Source organism: Brachyhypopomus gauderio, chromosome 5, assembly GCF_052324685.1.
Source record: "Brachyhypopomus gauderio isolate BG-103 chromosome 5, BGAUD_0.2, whole genome shotgun sequence".
In the NCBI taxonomy this organism is placed as follows: domain Eukaryota; kingdom Metazoa; phylum Chordata; class Actinopteri; order Gymnotiformes; family Hypopomidae; genus Brachyhypopomus; species Brachyhypopomus gauderio.
Genome location: NC_135215.1, coordinates 5,578,916 through 5,591,157, shown reverse-complemented (window position 1 = coordinate 5,591,157; position 12,242 = coordinate 5,578,916). Strand labels below are relative to the sequence as shown.

Below are 12,242 nucleotides of genomic sequence, written 5' to 3'. Positions count from 1 at the left end.
CCCAGACTAATCAGACTTTCCCTCGGACACAACACAGCACGTCTTCAGTCACTCAGGCGCTCTCCGTTTGAATAGCCGGGCAAGTGAGAGCCAAAGACCTCGGCTTACTACCGCGCAGCCAAGGAAACACTGCAAAAACTTTGCCCCAAATCCCCCGACTCAGGGAGGGGTAGAGACGCAGAAGAGACCCGCTAACAAAAGCATTCCTGGCTTTCAGGGGTAAAAGATCACTACTGCTAAGTCATAGAAAACTTCAGATACAAATTCGAGGAGATAGGCGTAACGAAGCGGCGTCCTGCCTCACTGCCTCAGAGTGAACGCTGCTCACGTTTGTTGAGATCCAGTTGGCTGACACACACATTCCGAGACCTTACAAACGTTAACACAGCGGCAAAATGAGGACGAAAACGGGACTCTTATGGACTCTCGTGTTGGGTGAGTCTTTTTTATTTCACGAATTTATGCTGGTCCGATTAAAGACTATTAAAAAATTGATTTGCAGATATATGATTAAATGGACAGCAGAGTACGTTTTTCAAAGCTTGGATCCAAAGTTTCGCTGCAAAACAAGTTGCGTTCATTGGACATATGTAAAACACTGGCTGTTATTTTAGTTAATGATGGGCAAATGCGCAAATAATGTTTTAATAATAACGTTTTTAATGTATAAATACACCTGTTTAGGCCTAATTTTGGAGATAGTGAGTCATGGAGTCATAACATACCGTTACCACACGATTCTAAAGAACTGTGGCAAGTTTGCTTATTGGCTTAATATTCATTGAATGTTATTGTGTTAAGACTTAATTTTATGACATTAACATGTTAGCATTTAGTTAGTTAACATTTGTAACTTCCCAACTTTTGGAACTTTCCAAATAAGGGATTCCGAGAAGCGCTCGTCGCCTTTGGGGAGCATTTAGACACCATTTTAAGACGCTTTTCTTAAAAGTTATTTTCACGTTGTCTCAGCCAGTTGACGTGCCATCTGATGAGGCTGGTTTGAGAGGGCGCGCAGGAGCAGTGTTTTTCTTTAATTACCCGCGTGCTGCACCTGCCTGCGCAGCCCTCAAGAAGTGGGCTGAAGTGAGTTACAGCTTACTGTCGTTTTATGTTTCCTCAGTACTGCGCAAAATTAACCTTAAGGCCGTATTTCATTGAGCCTGAACAGGATACTCAAATACTATAACTAGGTAATTAATATGAGACATGTGCCTTACAACAACCCTGTCTATTTTTCTTCCATTGGCTCACTGAGTTTCTAAGGAGCTGAAATACTGGGATCAGTATACTGTATATACTGGGAAAACTGAAATACCAGCAGTAAAAGTTTGATTAAACCCAATATCTCAGTTCACACAGTCAAAATATATATATGTAGCTCCAGCAACAGTCTCTCTGTGGGACACTCTGGCACAAGCTTGAAAAAGCAGAGAACAATAGATGGGAGAGCACTCTGTCAACATCCCTTTTCCCACAGAAGGTGTGGCATCACGTTCTGCTCATTTCTCCCTGTGTGTCTGGACTGAACACTACAGCATTTGTTACGCAGGCCTTCGTGTGACTGTCACAGCTGCCCCGCCACGAGAGAACAAAGAGCAGGGAACACGGGGTTGGCGGAGTTAAAAGGCAGTGGGTTTAGCACAGGTCGTCCTATGGCAACTGCAGCGCCTGAAGTCAGAATGACCTCCAAATGTTTACATGTTAAAGAGAGAGGGAGGGAGAGAGGCACAGATGGAGAGTAGTGTGTGTATGTGGGAGTGTGGTAAAAGAGTCTTTACCTTGCGTATTTCGAGATTCCTCTCCTCTACTCCTCTGCTTGGCTCATGATTAATCACTGCTGAGGCTGGCACTACCCGGGCTTCTACCCTCCCTAAGCGCAATGAGTTGTCAGTAAAATGGAGATCTTTATTATTATTATTATTATTATTAGTGACATTTGTATTGTGCCGTTCTCAACACTCAGGTTGCTTTACAGACAGAACTCAGCTTTTACAGTCACACACACACACACACCAATGAGAGCTCATTTGTGTACAGCATACACTTTATTGCCAATCAGAAACCCTTGGGAGACAGGACCAGTGCAGGGTTAGGGGTGGAGGGTAAGGCCAGGACAGAGCACCAAGAATCATTGGCCACACAAACCCACACATTATATACAGAGTGTTTAAGTGTAAGGGGTGCAGAACAGGAAGGGGAAAGCCGTCTGGTCAATGAGACTTAGAAAAAGACGTTTGTCCAGACTATCCATGGTGACAACACAGGTTACTTCCTGTTTCCAATGTCTTAAAGAGCCATTAGACCTGCAGAACAGTATTCATGTGTGCACTATTTGTATTAAAAAAAAAAGAAATCAATTGTTTTTAACACTCTGCATGCCTAGCTGCATACTCACACGCACACACAGACTCTGTCTGGTTGACAAACCATCACTCTAACACTTGTATTTATCTCTGCTACTCTGAAGATGAAATGTCTGCCTGCTCTAGTTTTATTAGCATACTATAATGATGGTGCTTAGTGTTTCATGCCTGCTTGTGTGTGTGTGTGTGTCTGTGTAGGAATGTGTTCAAGTCAGACACACAAACGCCCAATGACCCTCTGAGTTCTCCTCCCTTTCTCCTGCCATCTCATTATTCATTCCAAGTGGTTTTCCATTCACAATCCTCTCTCCTCCTCCCTTCAACAGAGGAGGTAAGCTGTTAGTCATAAAAGACCCCCCCCCCCCCCCATCCCCTCCTGTGGGGCCTACAGGCCAGTTCAATTAGCCCTGAATAGGACACCATCACCATCACCATCAAAGGCCAGGGGGTGTGGTGAGGTGGGTGGGGTGATGGTGCTGGAGGGGTGACATTACTGGGATGTGGCTGGGGGCCTGAGTGAGACAGCCCTTGTCCAGGCGAGGAGACAGCAGTCACTGTCAGGCAACGGTGCATGATGGCATGCTGGGGATAAAACAATGTGAGGGTTATATTTCTGACAATGGGAGACATGCACTCATTCACACATATGCATGGATTAAAGCAACCTTAAAAAGAGTCCACACATTTGCATATTGATATCAGTCATATTTTCAAAACTGATGGCCTTTTCAGAGAAGACAGGCTATGCTTTTAAAAATGAGCATTTCAGATTTAGATGGTTGACAGCCAAGATACATGTCATTTTCAAATGTCTAATTGTGTGTAAGGTGGTATTTTTCTGTGTATTTGTTGCCTTGCTGTATTTTAGTCTTAAACTGAAGGACAGTAAATTATTCAGCAGGTTCCAGCTGTCATTCTTCTCGCTGTTTGAGCAAAGACCTACCATGGTGAATAGGTCTGGCTGAGACCTTCTAGTGAAAATCCTCATCTAAGTGACTGGAGGACAATCTTTCAGACTCTGCACCTACAGAGTTTGCACCTTGTATAGATACAGAATCCAATGAAAGTGTTTGCTTCAGTGACACTGTAGCACAGCCTCAGAGAGTTGTGAAATCATTACTGTCACGGTCTGGTGGTAGGGAACTGGTCTTGTGACCGGAGGTTCGTGGGTTCGATTCCCATGCCTGAGGCCATGACTGAGGTGCCCTTGAGCAAGGTACCTAACCCCAACTGCTTCCCGGACGCCGGGCTAGGGCTGCCCACCGCTCTGGGCACGTGTGCACCATAGTCCCCTAGTAATCGGGTCATTCCAGGATTTTGGTACATTTCCTGTCCCACCACTTAAATTTCAAATGTACATGTCCAAAATATCTAAATGACTATTTTTTTTAAACATTGTACTTGTTATAAGACAAACTGTAAAATTTGGTGGAAAAATAAGCGCCTTAGATATTATTCAAAAGACCGAATACCTTTGAACCACCTCAAAAAATGGCCATTTTCTCTTGTCCTACACATTGGGTGACCAAATCCTTTACCAAATTTAACAATTAAAGTAAGCTCTAAATAAATTACTTCCTCTTGTATATTGTTGAAATGCATCTCCTTTACTTATGAAAACAACTTATTTGGTCTACATTGTATTGCATGTCACAGTTTTTACACTATTAAGTTGTGTCCCACAACATGCGCGCAACCCTGTTACCATAAGGAATTTTATCTGGCAGAGAAAGGGTTAAAAATATTTGTGTACTAGCACAAAGGAATTTGCATCACAAGGACATTTCCTGCCCACATGGCAAGAAAAATGGTAAGTGCTCTAACAATTTTCAAGGTTTTTTTCCAAATATGTTTGTCCAAGTTGTGTGTGTCACTCAGTGAATGCAACCCTGTTCCTCATATTGTAATACTAATATAGTAGTCAAAATTTACTTTATATACTTATATAACCATATTTGTCCTTGATCTTGTATACATAGCTAAATTTTACAGTGAGCATCTGTTCCTGGGGTAGACCACAACTTAGCCTAAATTTGCAACCCTGTTAGTCGCAACCCTGTTACTGCATACCAATTTACTGCACACCAATCTAATAAAGAAAAAACTTCTTCCATATCTGAGATTGACGAATCAAACTTTTTGATAGTTTATAACCTGTAGATTATAAATATATGATTTAAAATGATCAAATTGAAGATCAAATTTTCAGAAGTTACCACCCCTGAAATGTACCAAAATCCTGGAATGACCCAATCACTAGTGTGTGTGTGTGTGTGTGTGTGTGTGTGTGTGTGTGTGTGTGTGTGTGTGTGTGTGTGTGTGTTCTAACTGCACAGATGGGTGAAAAGCGGAGGACAAATTTCGACTGCAGTGAAAAATCACAATTGACAAAATATGGCACATTTATTTTTTGATAGTATAGTGAGGAAAATGTATAAATTGAAGAATTCTTCAGGGTACATTGACAAGGAAAAGCCTTATTTTCTGACACTAACATGCTAGAGTAGCTGTTCTCCAGATACGAGAAAAAGTATCATGGTATGTTGAACAACATGTCATGATCAACATGTCATGGTAAACATTGCAAATACATGTTAGGCTAAATGTTATTAAAATCCAATAGTCCATCATGGCAATCCACTATCAAATAGGAGGAAACACCCATCCCGTTGCGTAAAAGGTCAATAGCATGGCGGAAGACCCACACCCTCCCAGAGAGAGAGTAAGAGGTTTAGAATAAGTTTATTACAAATTAAACATGGCAAGTTGCACTGACACAACAGCAACATAGCAGTCAAAGAGATCCTTTCCACTTGCCATCATGCGGGAGGTTGCAGACCTAGAAGACACAGTGGAATCTTTAAGGCTGAAAATAAATGGATGGTCAGTCCATCTGCTTCCTGTCTTTCAGCTCTTTGCTTACTAGGTGATGTCAGCAGACAGGTTGAACTATGCTGACCAACATTTACCGGTGGGAATGATGACCCTGGAGCTCTGAGAGCGTCCGCACTGCAGACTGTTGTGCAGTTACAGGGAGGATGGGGTGATGGTAATTAAGCCACAGGATTACGTTTAGGGCGTCCACGAGTGTGTTAGTGAAGATGCAGGTGGGATTTCAGGTGGCAGAATGAAGACTACCATAGCCCTCTACTGATAAAGCCCACAACGGCCTGACCCATCGGTAGGACAGTGAAGGTCAGAACAAAAGACTAAAAGTTAGATTTTATTGCCAATTTTCAACAGAAATTTGCCATTTGGGATTAGAGGTAATACACCTGGGACACATTCCTTCCTTCATACCCAATTCTGTCACCATTTTAAATCCATGCTAGATTTGGTCCAAATAGTTGTATGATTTTCAAGTGTCTAATTTTGTGCCGTCATGTGGTATTACCTTGTGTGTGTGTGTGTGTGTGTGTGTGTGTGTGTGTGTGTGTGTGTGTGTGTGTGTGTGTGTGTGTGTGTGTGTGTGTGTGTGTGTGTGTGTGTGTGTGAAGAAAGACCTCATCACTGTCCTAGCCACTTTAGGCATGTGTCAAAGGAGTACATTTTTCACTCCCTAGCTTATTGGCTGGGCTGTCCTTCCTTGGTAACTATTAATAGAATAGCAGCTGACCCAGTTCTGCAATACGTAAACAAATCCCCAAGCACCAATTAATGGACCAAGCAGTAACACATTGTTAAAAAATGACCTGTATGTTTCTGACAATCAACAAAGCAATAATAGTAATATCCCATTATTATTTTCCAACTTGCTGTGGTCTGTTTTCTATAGGTCTTCACCTGAGGTTAACACATGCTGAGATTGCCAGCAATGAAACTACCATCAAGGAAGCTTCACAGAATGATATAGCTACTTCTTCCGCTGTTGATCCTGCTAACCCCGTTGATCCTGCTATCCCCGTTGATCCTGCTATCCCCATTGATCCTGCTATCCCCGTTGATCCTGCTATCCCCGTTGATCCTGCTATCCCTGCTGATCCTGCTATCCCTGTTGATCCTGCTATCCCTGCTGATCCTGCTATCCCTGCTGATCCTGCTATCCCTGTTGATCCTGCTATCCCTGTTGATCCTGCTATCCCTGCTGATCCTGCTATCCCTGCTGATCCTGCTATCCCTGTAGATCCTGCTATCCCTGCTGATCCTGCTATCCCTGTTGATCCTGCTATCCCTGCTGATCCTGCTATCCCTGCTGATCCTGCTATCCCTGCTGATCCTGCTATCCCTGTTGATCCTGCTATCCCTGTAGATCCTGCTATCCCTGTTGATCCTGCTATCCCTGCTGATCCTGCTATCCCTGTTGATCCTGCTATCCCTGTAGATCCTGCTATCCCTGTTGATCCTGCTATCCCTGCTGATCCTGCTATCCCTGTTGATCCTGCTATCCCTGTTGATCCTGCTATCCCTGTTGATCCTGCTATCCCTGCTGATCCTGCTATCCCTGTAGATCCTGCTATCCCTGTAGATCCTGCTATCCCTGCTGATCCTGCTATCCCTGTTGATCCTGCTATCCCTGCTGATCCTGCTATTACTGCTAATCCTGCTATCCCTGCTAATCCTGCTATCCCTGCTAATCCTGCTATCCCTGCTTCCACTGTAAATCCTGCTCTTCAAGCTTCAACTGCTAATCATTCTGTCCATGATTCCAAGGCTAAATCTATCCCTGCTTCCACTGCAAATACTGCTATCTCTGCAAATTCTTCAAATTCTGCTGTCCCTGCTATGCCTACTGTGTCTGCTAGACCTGCTAACATTATCACCACTGCTAGCCCTGATCCTGATGCCTCAATTCATACAAAACAAGGTAACAGTATTCAAGCCAATGCTGACTGCTACATTGTTGATTTCTGAAAGCAGTAACAGTCTACAATAATATGCCCACAGACACAGATCACAGTAACAGCACCTTGATAACAGTCACTGCATAGTGTCTACCAACTAGTAAGAGCAGTACTCAATCCAGTATCCATATCAGAGCACTATCAGCAAAAAAGTAAGTTCCATAATTGAGGGATCTTCAGGGCTTTGCTTACGTTGGTTTTTCCATTTGTTTTCTCTTCTAAGGTGTTACTGTCAGCCCCAATAGTTCAGCAACGATGCAACAGCCAGACAAAGGACAAGCCATGAACACAACACTCCAAAGACAAATAAACAAGCCATCTCCTACCGGTTCCTCATCTTTAGCACCCTCAGCCTCACCAAGGACAAAGGTCCCAACTAGCGAAAGCTCAACTACGAGGTTGTCAGACACACTTGACAGAAGCAAGTCCAGAAATGTGACCTCTACCAATAATAAAGCAGTCGATTCCAGTACTTCAGGGAGCAACAATCAAGATGGTTTCACTGTACCAATCTTGAAAACAACACAACCAGCAGTCAGTCAAAGCACGGAGCTCACAAAAAAAGGTAACAGTTTATACATTATTATCAAATGAGCATGTTTTAAAACATATTAGGTAAGCAACCTTGTAAATGTTACAGCATATTTACCATTCCAGGATACACCTTTTTTTAAAACATTTTAATAAAATCTTTATTTTTTTTGTTATAGGACAGCCCAACCTGACATCAACACCTGCATCATTTGCGTCTGTCCAACCAACAAACAAACGCAACATAAAACCATTCCTAGAGACATACACGGTAAGTGTATATATACACTGCTCAAAAAAATAAAGGGAACACTTAAACAACACAATATAACTCCAAGTCAACCACACTTCTGTGAAACCAACCTGGGGTGGGTTTCCCGAAACGTTCTTAGCGCTAAGTACTTTGTAACCTTGTATGAAACGTACGAGGTTAAGAAGTACTTAGCGCTAAGAACGTTTCGGTAAACTCACCCCTGTTCAGTTAGGAAGCAACACTGATTGTGAATCAATTTCACCTGCTGTTGTGCAAATGGAATAGACAACAGGTAGAAATGAGAGGCAATTAGCAAGACCCCCCCCTATAAAGGAGTGGTTCTGCAGGTGGGGACCACAGACCACTTCTCAGTACCTATGCTTTCTGGCTGATGTTTTGGTCACTTTTGAATGTTGGTGGTCCTTTCACACTCGTGGTAGCATGAGACGGACTCTACAACCCACACAAGTGGCTCAGGTAGTGCAGCTCATCCAGGATGGCACATCAATGCGAGCTGTGGCAAGAAGGTTTGCTGTGTCTGTCAGCGTAGTGTCCAGAGGCTGGAGGCGCTACCAGGAGACAGGCCAGTACACCAGGAGACGTGGAGGAGGCCGTAGGAGGGCAACAACCCAGCAGCAGGACCACTACCTCCGCCTTTGTGCAAGGAGGAACAGGAGGAGCACTGCCAGAGCCCTGCAAAATGACCTCCAGCAGGCCACAAATGTGCATGTGTCTGCACAAACGGTTAGAAACCAACTCCATGAGGGTGGTATGAGGGCCCGACGTCCACAGACGGGTGCTCACAGCCCAACACCGTGCAGGACGCTTGGCATTTGCCAGAGAACACCAGGATTGGCAAATTCGCCACTGGCGCCTTGTGCTCTTCACAGATGAAAGCAGGTTCACACTGAGCACATGTGACAGACGTGACAGAGTCTGGAGACGCTGTGGAGAGCGATCTGCGGCCTGCAACATCCTTCAGCATGACCGGTTTGGCAGCGGGTCAGTAATGGTGTGAGGTGGCATTTCTTTGGAGGGCCACACAGCCCTCCATGTGCTCACCAGAGGTAGCCTGACTGCCATTAGGGACAGAGATGAGATCCTCAGACCCCTTGTGAGACCATATGCTGGTGCGGTTGGCCCTGGGTTCCTCCTAATGCAGGACAATGCTAGACCTCATGTGCCTGGAGTGTGTCAGCAGTTCCTGCAAGATGAATGCATTGAAGCTATGGACTGGCCCGCCCGTTCCCCAGACCTGAATCCGATTGAGCACATCTGGGACATCATGTCTCGCTCCATCCACCAACGTCACGTTGCACCACAGACTGTCCAGGAGTTGGCGCATGCTTTAGTCCAGGTCTGGGAGGAGATCCCTCAGGAGACCATCTGCCACCTCATCAGGAGCATGCCCAGGCGTTGTAGGGAGGTCATACAGGCACGTGGAGGCCACACACAATACTGAGCCTCATTTTGACTTGTTTTAAGGACATTACATCAAAGTTGGATCAGCCTGTAGTGTGTTTTTCCACTTTAATTTAATTTTGTGTGTGGCTCCAAATCCAGGCCTCCATTGGTTAATAAATTTGATTTCCATTGATGATTTTTGTGTGATTTTGTTGTCAGCACATTCAACTTTGTACAGAACAAAGTATTCAATGAGAATATTTCATTCATTCAGATCTAGGATGTGTTGAGTGTTCCCTTTATTTTTTTGAGCAGTGTATATATATGTATATATGTTAATTTTTTTTAGCATTTATTTCTGTTGGACTGTCTTCACACTGACCATGTTCTTTTCTGCAGCGTCCAAGAAATCAGGATCAGAATCAGGTGGGGTTACTTGCATTTAGCATTTCCTCCTTGAACTAGACCAGCAACAGTACTAACTTTGAAACAAACATGTATACAACACCAGTTCTGCTTGTAAACAACTTGCTGCATGAAAATGTCTCGGTAGTTAAGTGACTTTTCTTTTCTTGGACCTGTGAAATAGTTTAGTAGTCACCATCTTCATGGGAAATATCTTGCAGTTAGTGATAGTCTAAGATAGATCAGTTACCATGCACCACATAGACAACATTTTTCATTCATCGCCAGTTTTGACTGTATGATTTAGGGTGGTAGACTACCATCAACTCTGGCAATGATAATGTGAAAAAAACTAGGACCACTGATTTGTTTCCACTTCCACATCTAACTACTGTGCTGACCAGAACCTGACCAGTGTGTGGCGGACAAACTGAGAACCGCAAAATTCGGTGCTGCTGTTTTTGCTAACTTCAATCAGATTAAGCTGCCAAACAAAGTCCTCAATTCCGACCTTTTGCCAAAGCCCCCCCCCCCAAAGACATGCACTCAACATGTACTGTACCCTCTTATATGGTGTATATACATTCAAAATAATTCTCAGGTAAGGAGGATTGCCTCCACCTCGAAGACCTTCCTGAGATTGTGTCATTATGTTGTCATAAAAAAACATTAACGCAAACTTTGCTGTCACCTAACCACTCTCATCTTATCTCTGCTCAAAGAAACCAGATGTAGCAAGAATGGAGTCTGAAACCTAACCTAGGGTTGCTAAGACAGCAGAGCTTATAAAACTATATTACTCTAAAATGACATATCTGATTTGGTTGCTCTGAAGAGTTTTAATGTAAAAAAATGTCATTCAATATACACGGACACAAACATTAAAATGTCCACACACAGTAACAGGTGTTACTTTTATGATAAAGAATTCAAGGAGTCTGTTGTTGTTCGGTGGTGTTCTTCAACGAAGGAAAAGCTTCTCATAGGATATACAGAAATGCAGAATACAACCCTGCTGCAGCTCTTTCTGCTCTTTATGCCTTCACAGACAGACATTCTTTTCAAAGTTTGCATGGAACGCTTTAAGGGTCTTGAAGTAATTACATGCACTCTGCAAGGAACTGAAGAAAATGGCCGACATACCTTTACCTCTGTGACGGCAAAAGGTAAGGGTCAAGACACTTTTGTTGCCAATCCCTCATTTGCATGCAATACAGACTATGCATAAATACATCATCTGCTGCTGAATCAAATCACTAACTGGTCCTCCCATCTTCACTGAATAGTTGATCCATCGTTGGTACAAGAAATTTACGACAATATGAAAAAGGTAAGGCGTGTTACACTAGCATGAATATCGTGTACAATTGCTGTAATGTGCTTCGGTCCTATATGAATGGCCCTCTTTTGCCTGTAGGAGGAGCCTAAAGACATTCCCACCGTGTTCATCATCCTGGCCTCATGTGGTGGCCTGGTGGCCATTCTTCTTGCTTTTGCTGTGTACTGTAGCTGCCACCGCAGGTCCTATAGGAAGAACCAGGTAGACACATGTTCATGCTCACACTCTACAAAGATTCAGACACCATGTATTGCACATATAGAAAAAAATTATACACACATACACATTAAACAGTATGACACAGTAAAAAAAGTGGAATATAAAGGAGTTGGTCTTTTTCAAATACCCATTTTCTTCCAGGACAGGGACGTTTTAGATTGAACAGTTTTGGATGTCAGTCCTGTCTAGATTACTAGTATTTTTCTCTTGGTGCTGAAAACATTGTGTTGCTTTATCTTGCAATAAGCCACCAAGTTGTTGTCCAGCTTTTCAAAAGCAATAGGAAGTTAAATTGTTTGGATTATGTTGTCCATAACTCAAAGCAAATCCTAAAGCATTAACATTATTTGCAAGAGCTAAACACGTTTTAGGCTGATGTTATCATTTCCCATTCACCACAACCACTTTTAACCACAGCAACACCTAACTGAAGAGCTGCAGACGGTGGAGAATGGTTACCATGACAACCCCACGTTGGAGGTGATGGAGGTGCAGTCTGAGATGCAGGAGAAGAAGCTACCGCTCAACGGCGAGTTTAACGACAGCTGGATGGTGCCCTTGGACAACCTGGCCAAAGAGGACCTTCCCGATGAGGAGGACACACACCTGTAATGGATGTTAACCCAGCCATGACGGTCATCTGAGACCAGTCAAATGCAGAGACGACACAGACTGCTATAAAGACAGCCATGAGTCAAACCTTAACTGGACAGCAGTATTAATAACTACAACTCTCATTTAAATGATGTGCGAAAATCCCCTAGTGGGACATATTTAAAAAAATATTACTTTTAAAAGAGACCATACTGTTGGTGAACAGCTGGTTGTCTGTCAGTTGACATAACACTAATATGTTGGTCTCTTACCTCTTTAGAGAACTCTCA

At 43.4% G+C, this 12,242-nt stretch overlaps 1 protein-coding gene across 1 annotated transcript; it reads left to right on the top strand.

Moving 5' to 3' along the window:
- On the top strand, positions 1-12,125 carry podxl (podocalyxin-like). The gene is made up of 9 exons (XM_077005133.1): positions 1-435; positions 6,142-7,170; positions 7,431-7,772; positions 7,918-8,009; positions 9,795-9,821; positions 10,849-10,966; positions 11,087-11,130; positions 11,218-11,340; positions 11,776-12,125. The coding sequence occupies exons 1-9, from the start codon at positions 396-398 to the stop codon at positions 11,968-11,970; spliced, it is 2,010 nt and encodes a 669-aa protein (XP_076861248.1). The 5' UTR covers positions 1-395; the 3' UTR covers positions 11,971-12,125.
- The last annotated feature ends 117 nt before the right edge of the window (positions 12,126-12,242 follow it).

Coding starts and splice junctions, on each gene's coding strand:
- podxl (XM_077005133.1), top strand. CDS start 396: ATGAGGACGAAAACGGGACTCTTATGGACTCTCGTGTTGG. Junction 9,822..10,848: donor GAAATCAGGATCAGAATCAG/GTGGGGTTACTT, acceptor ATGCCTTCACAG/ACAGACATTCTTTTCAAAGT. Junction 11,341..11,775: donor GGTCCTATAGGAAGAACCAG/GTAGACACATGT, acceptor TTTTAACCACAG/CAACACCTAACTGAAGAGCT.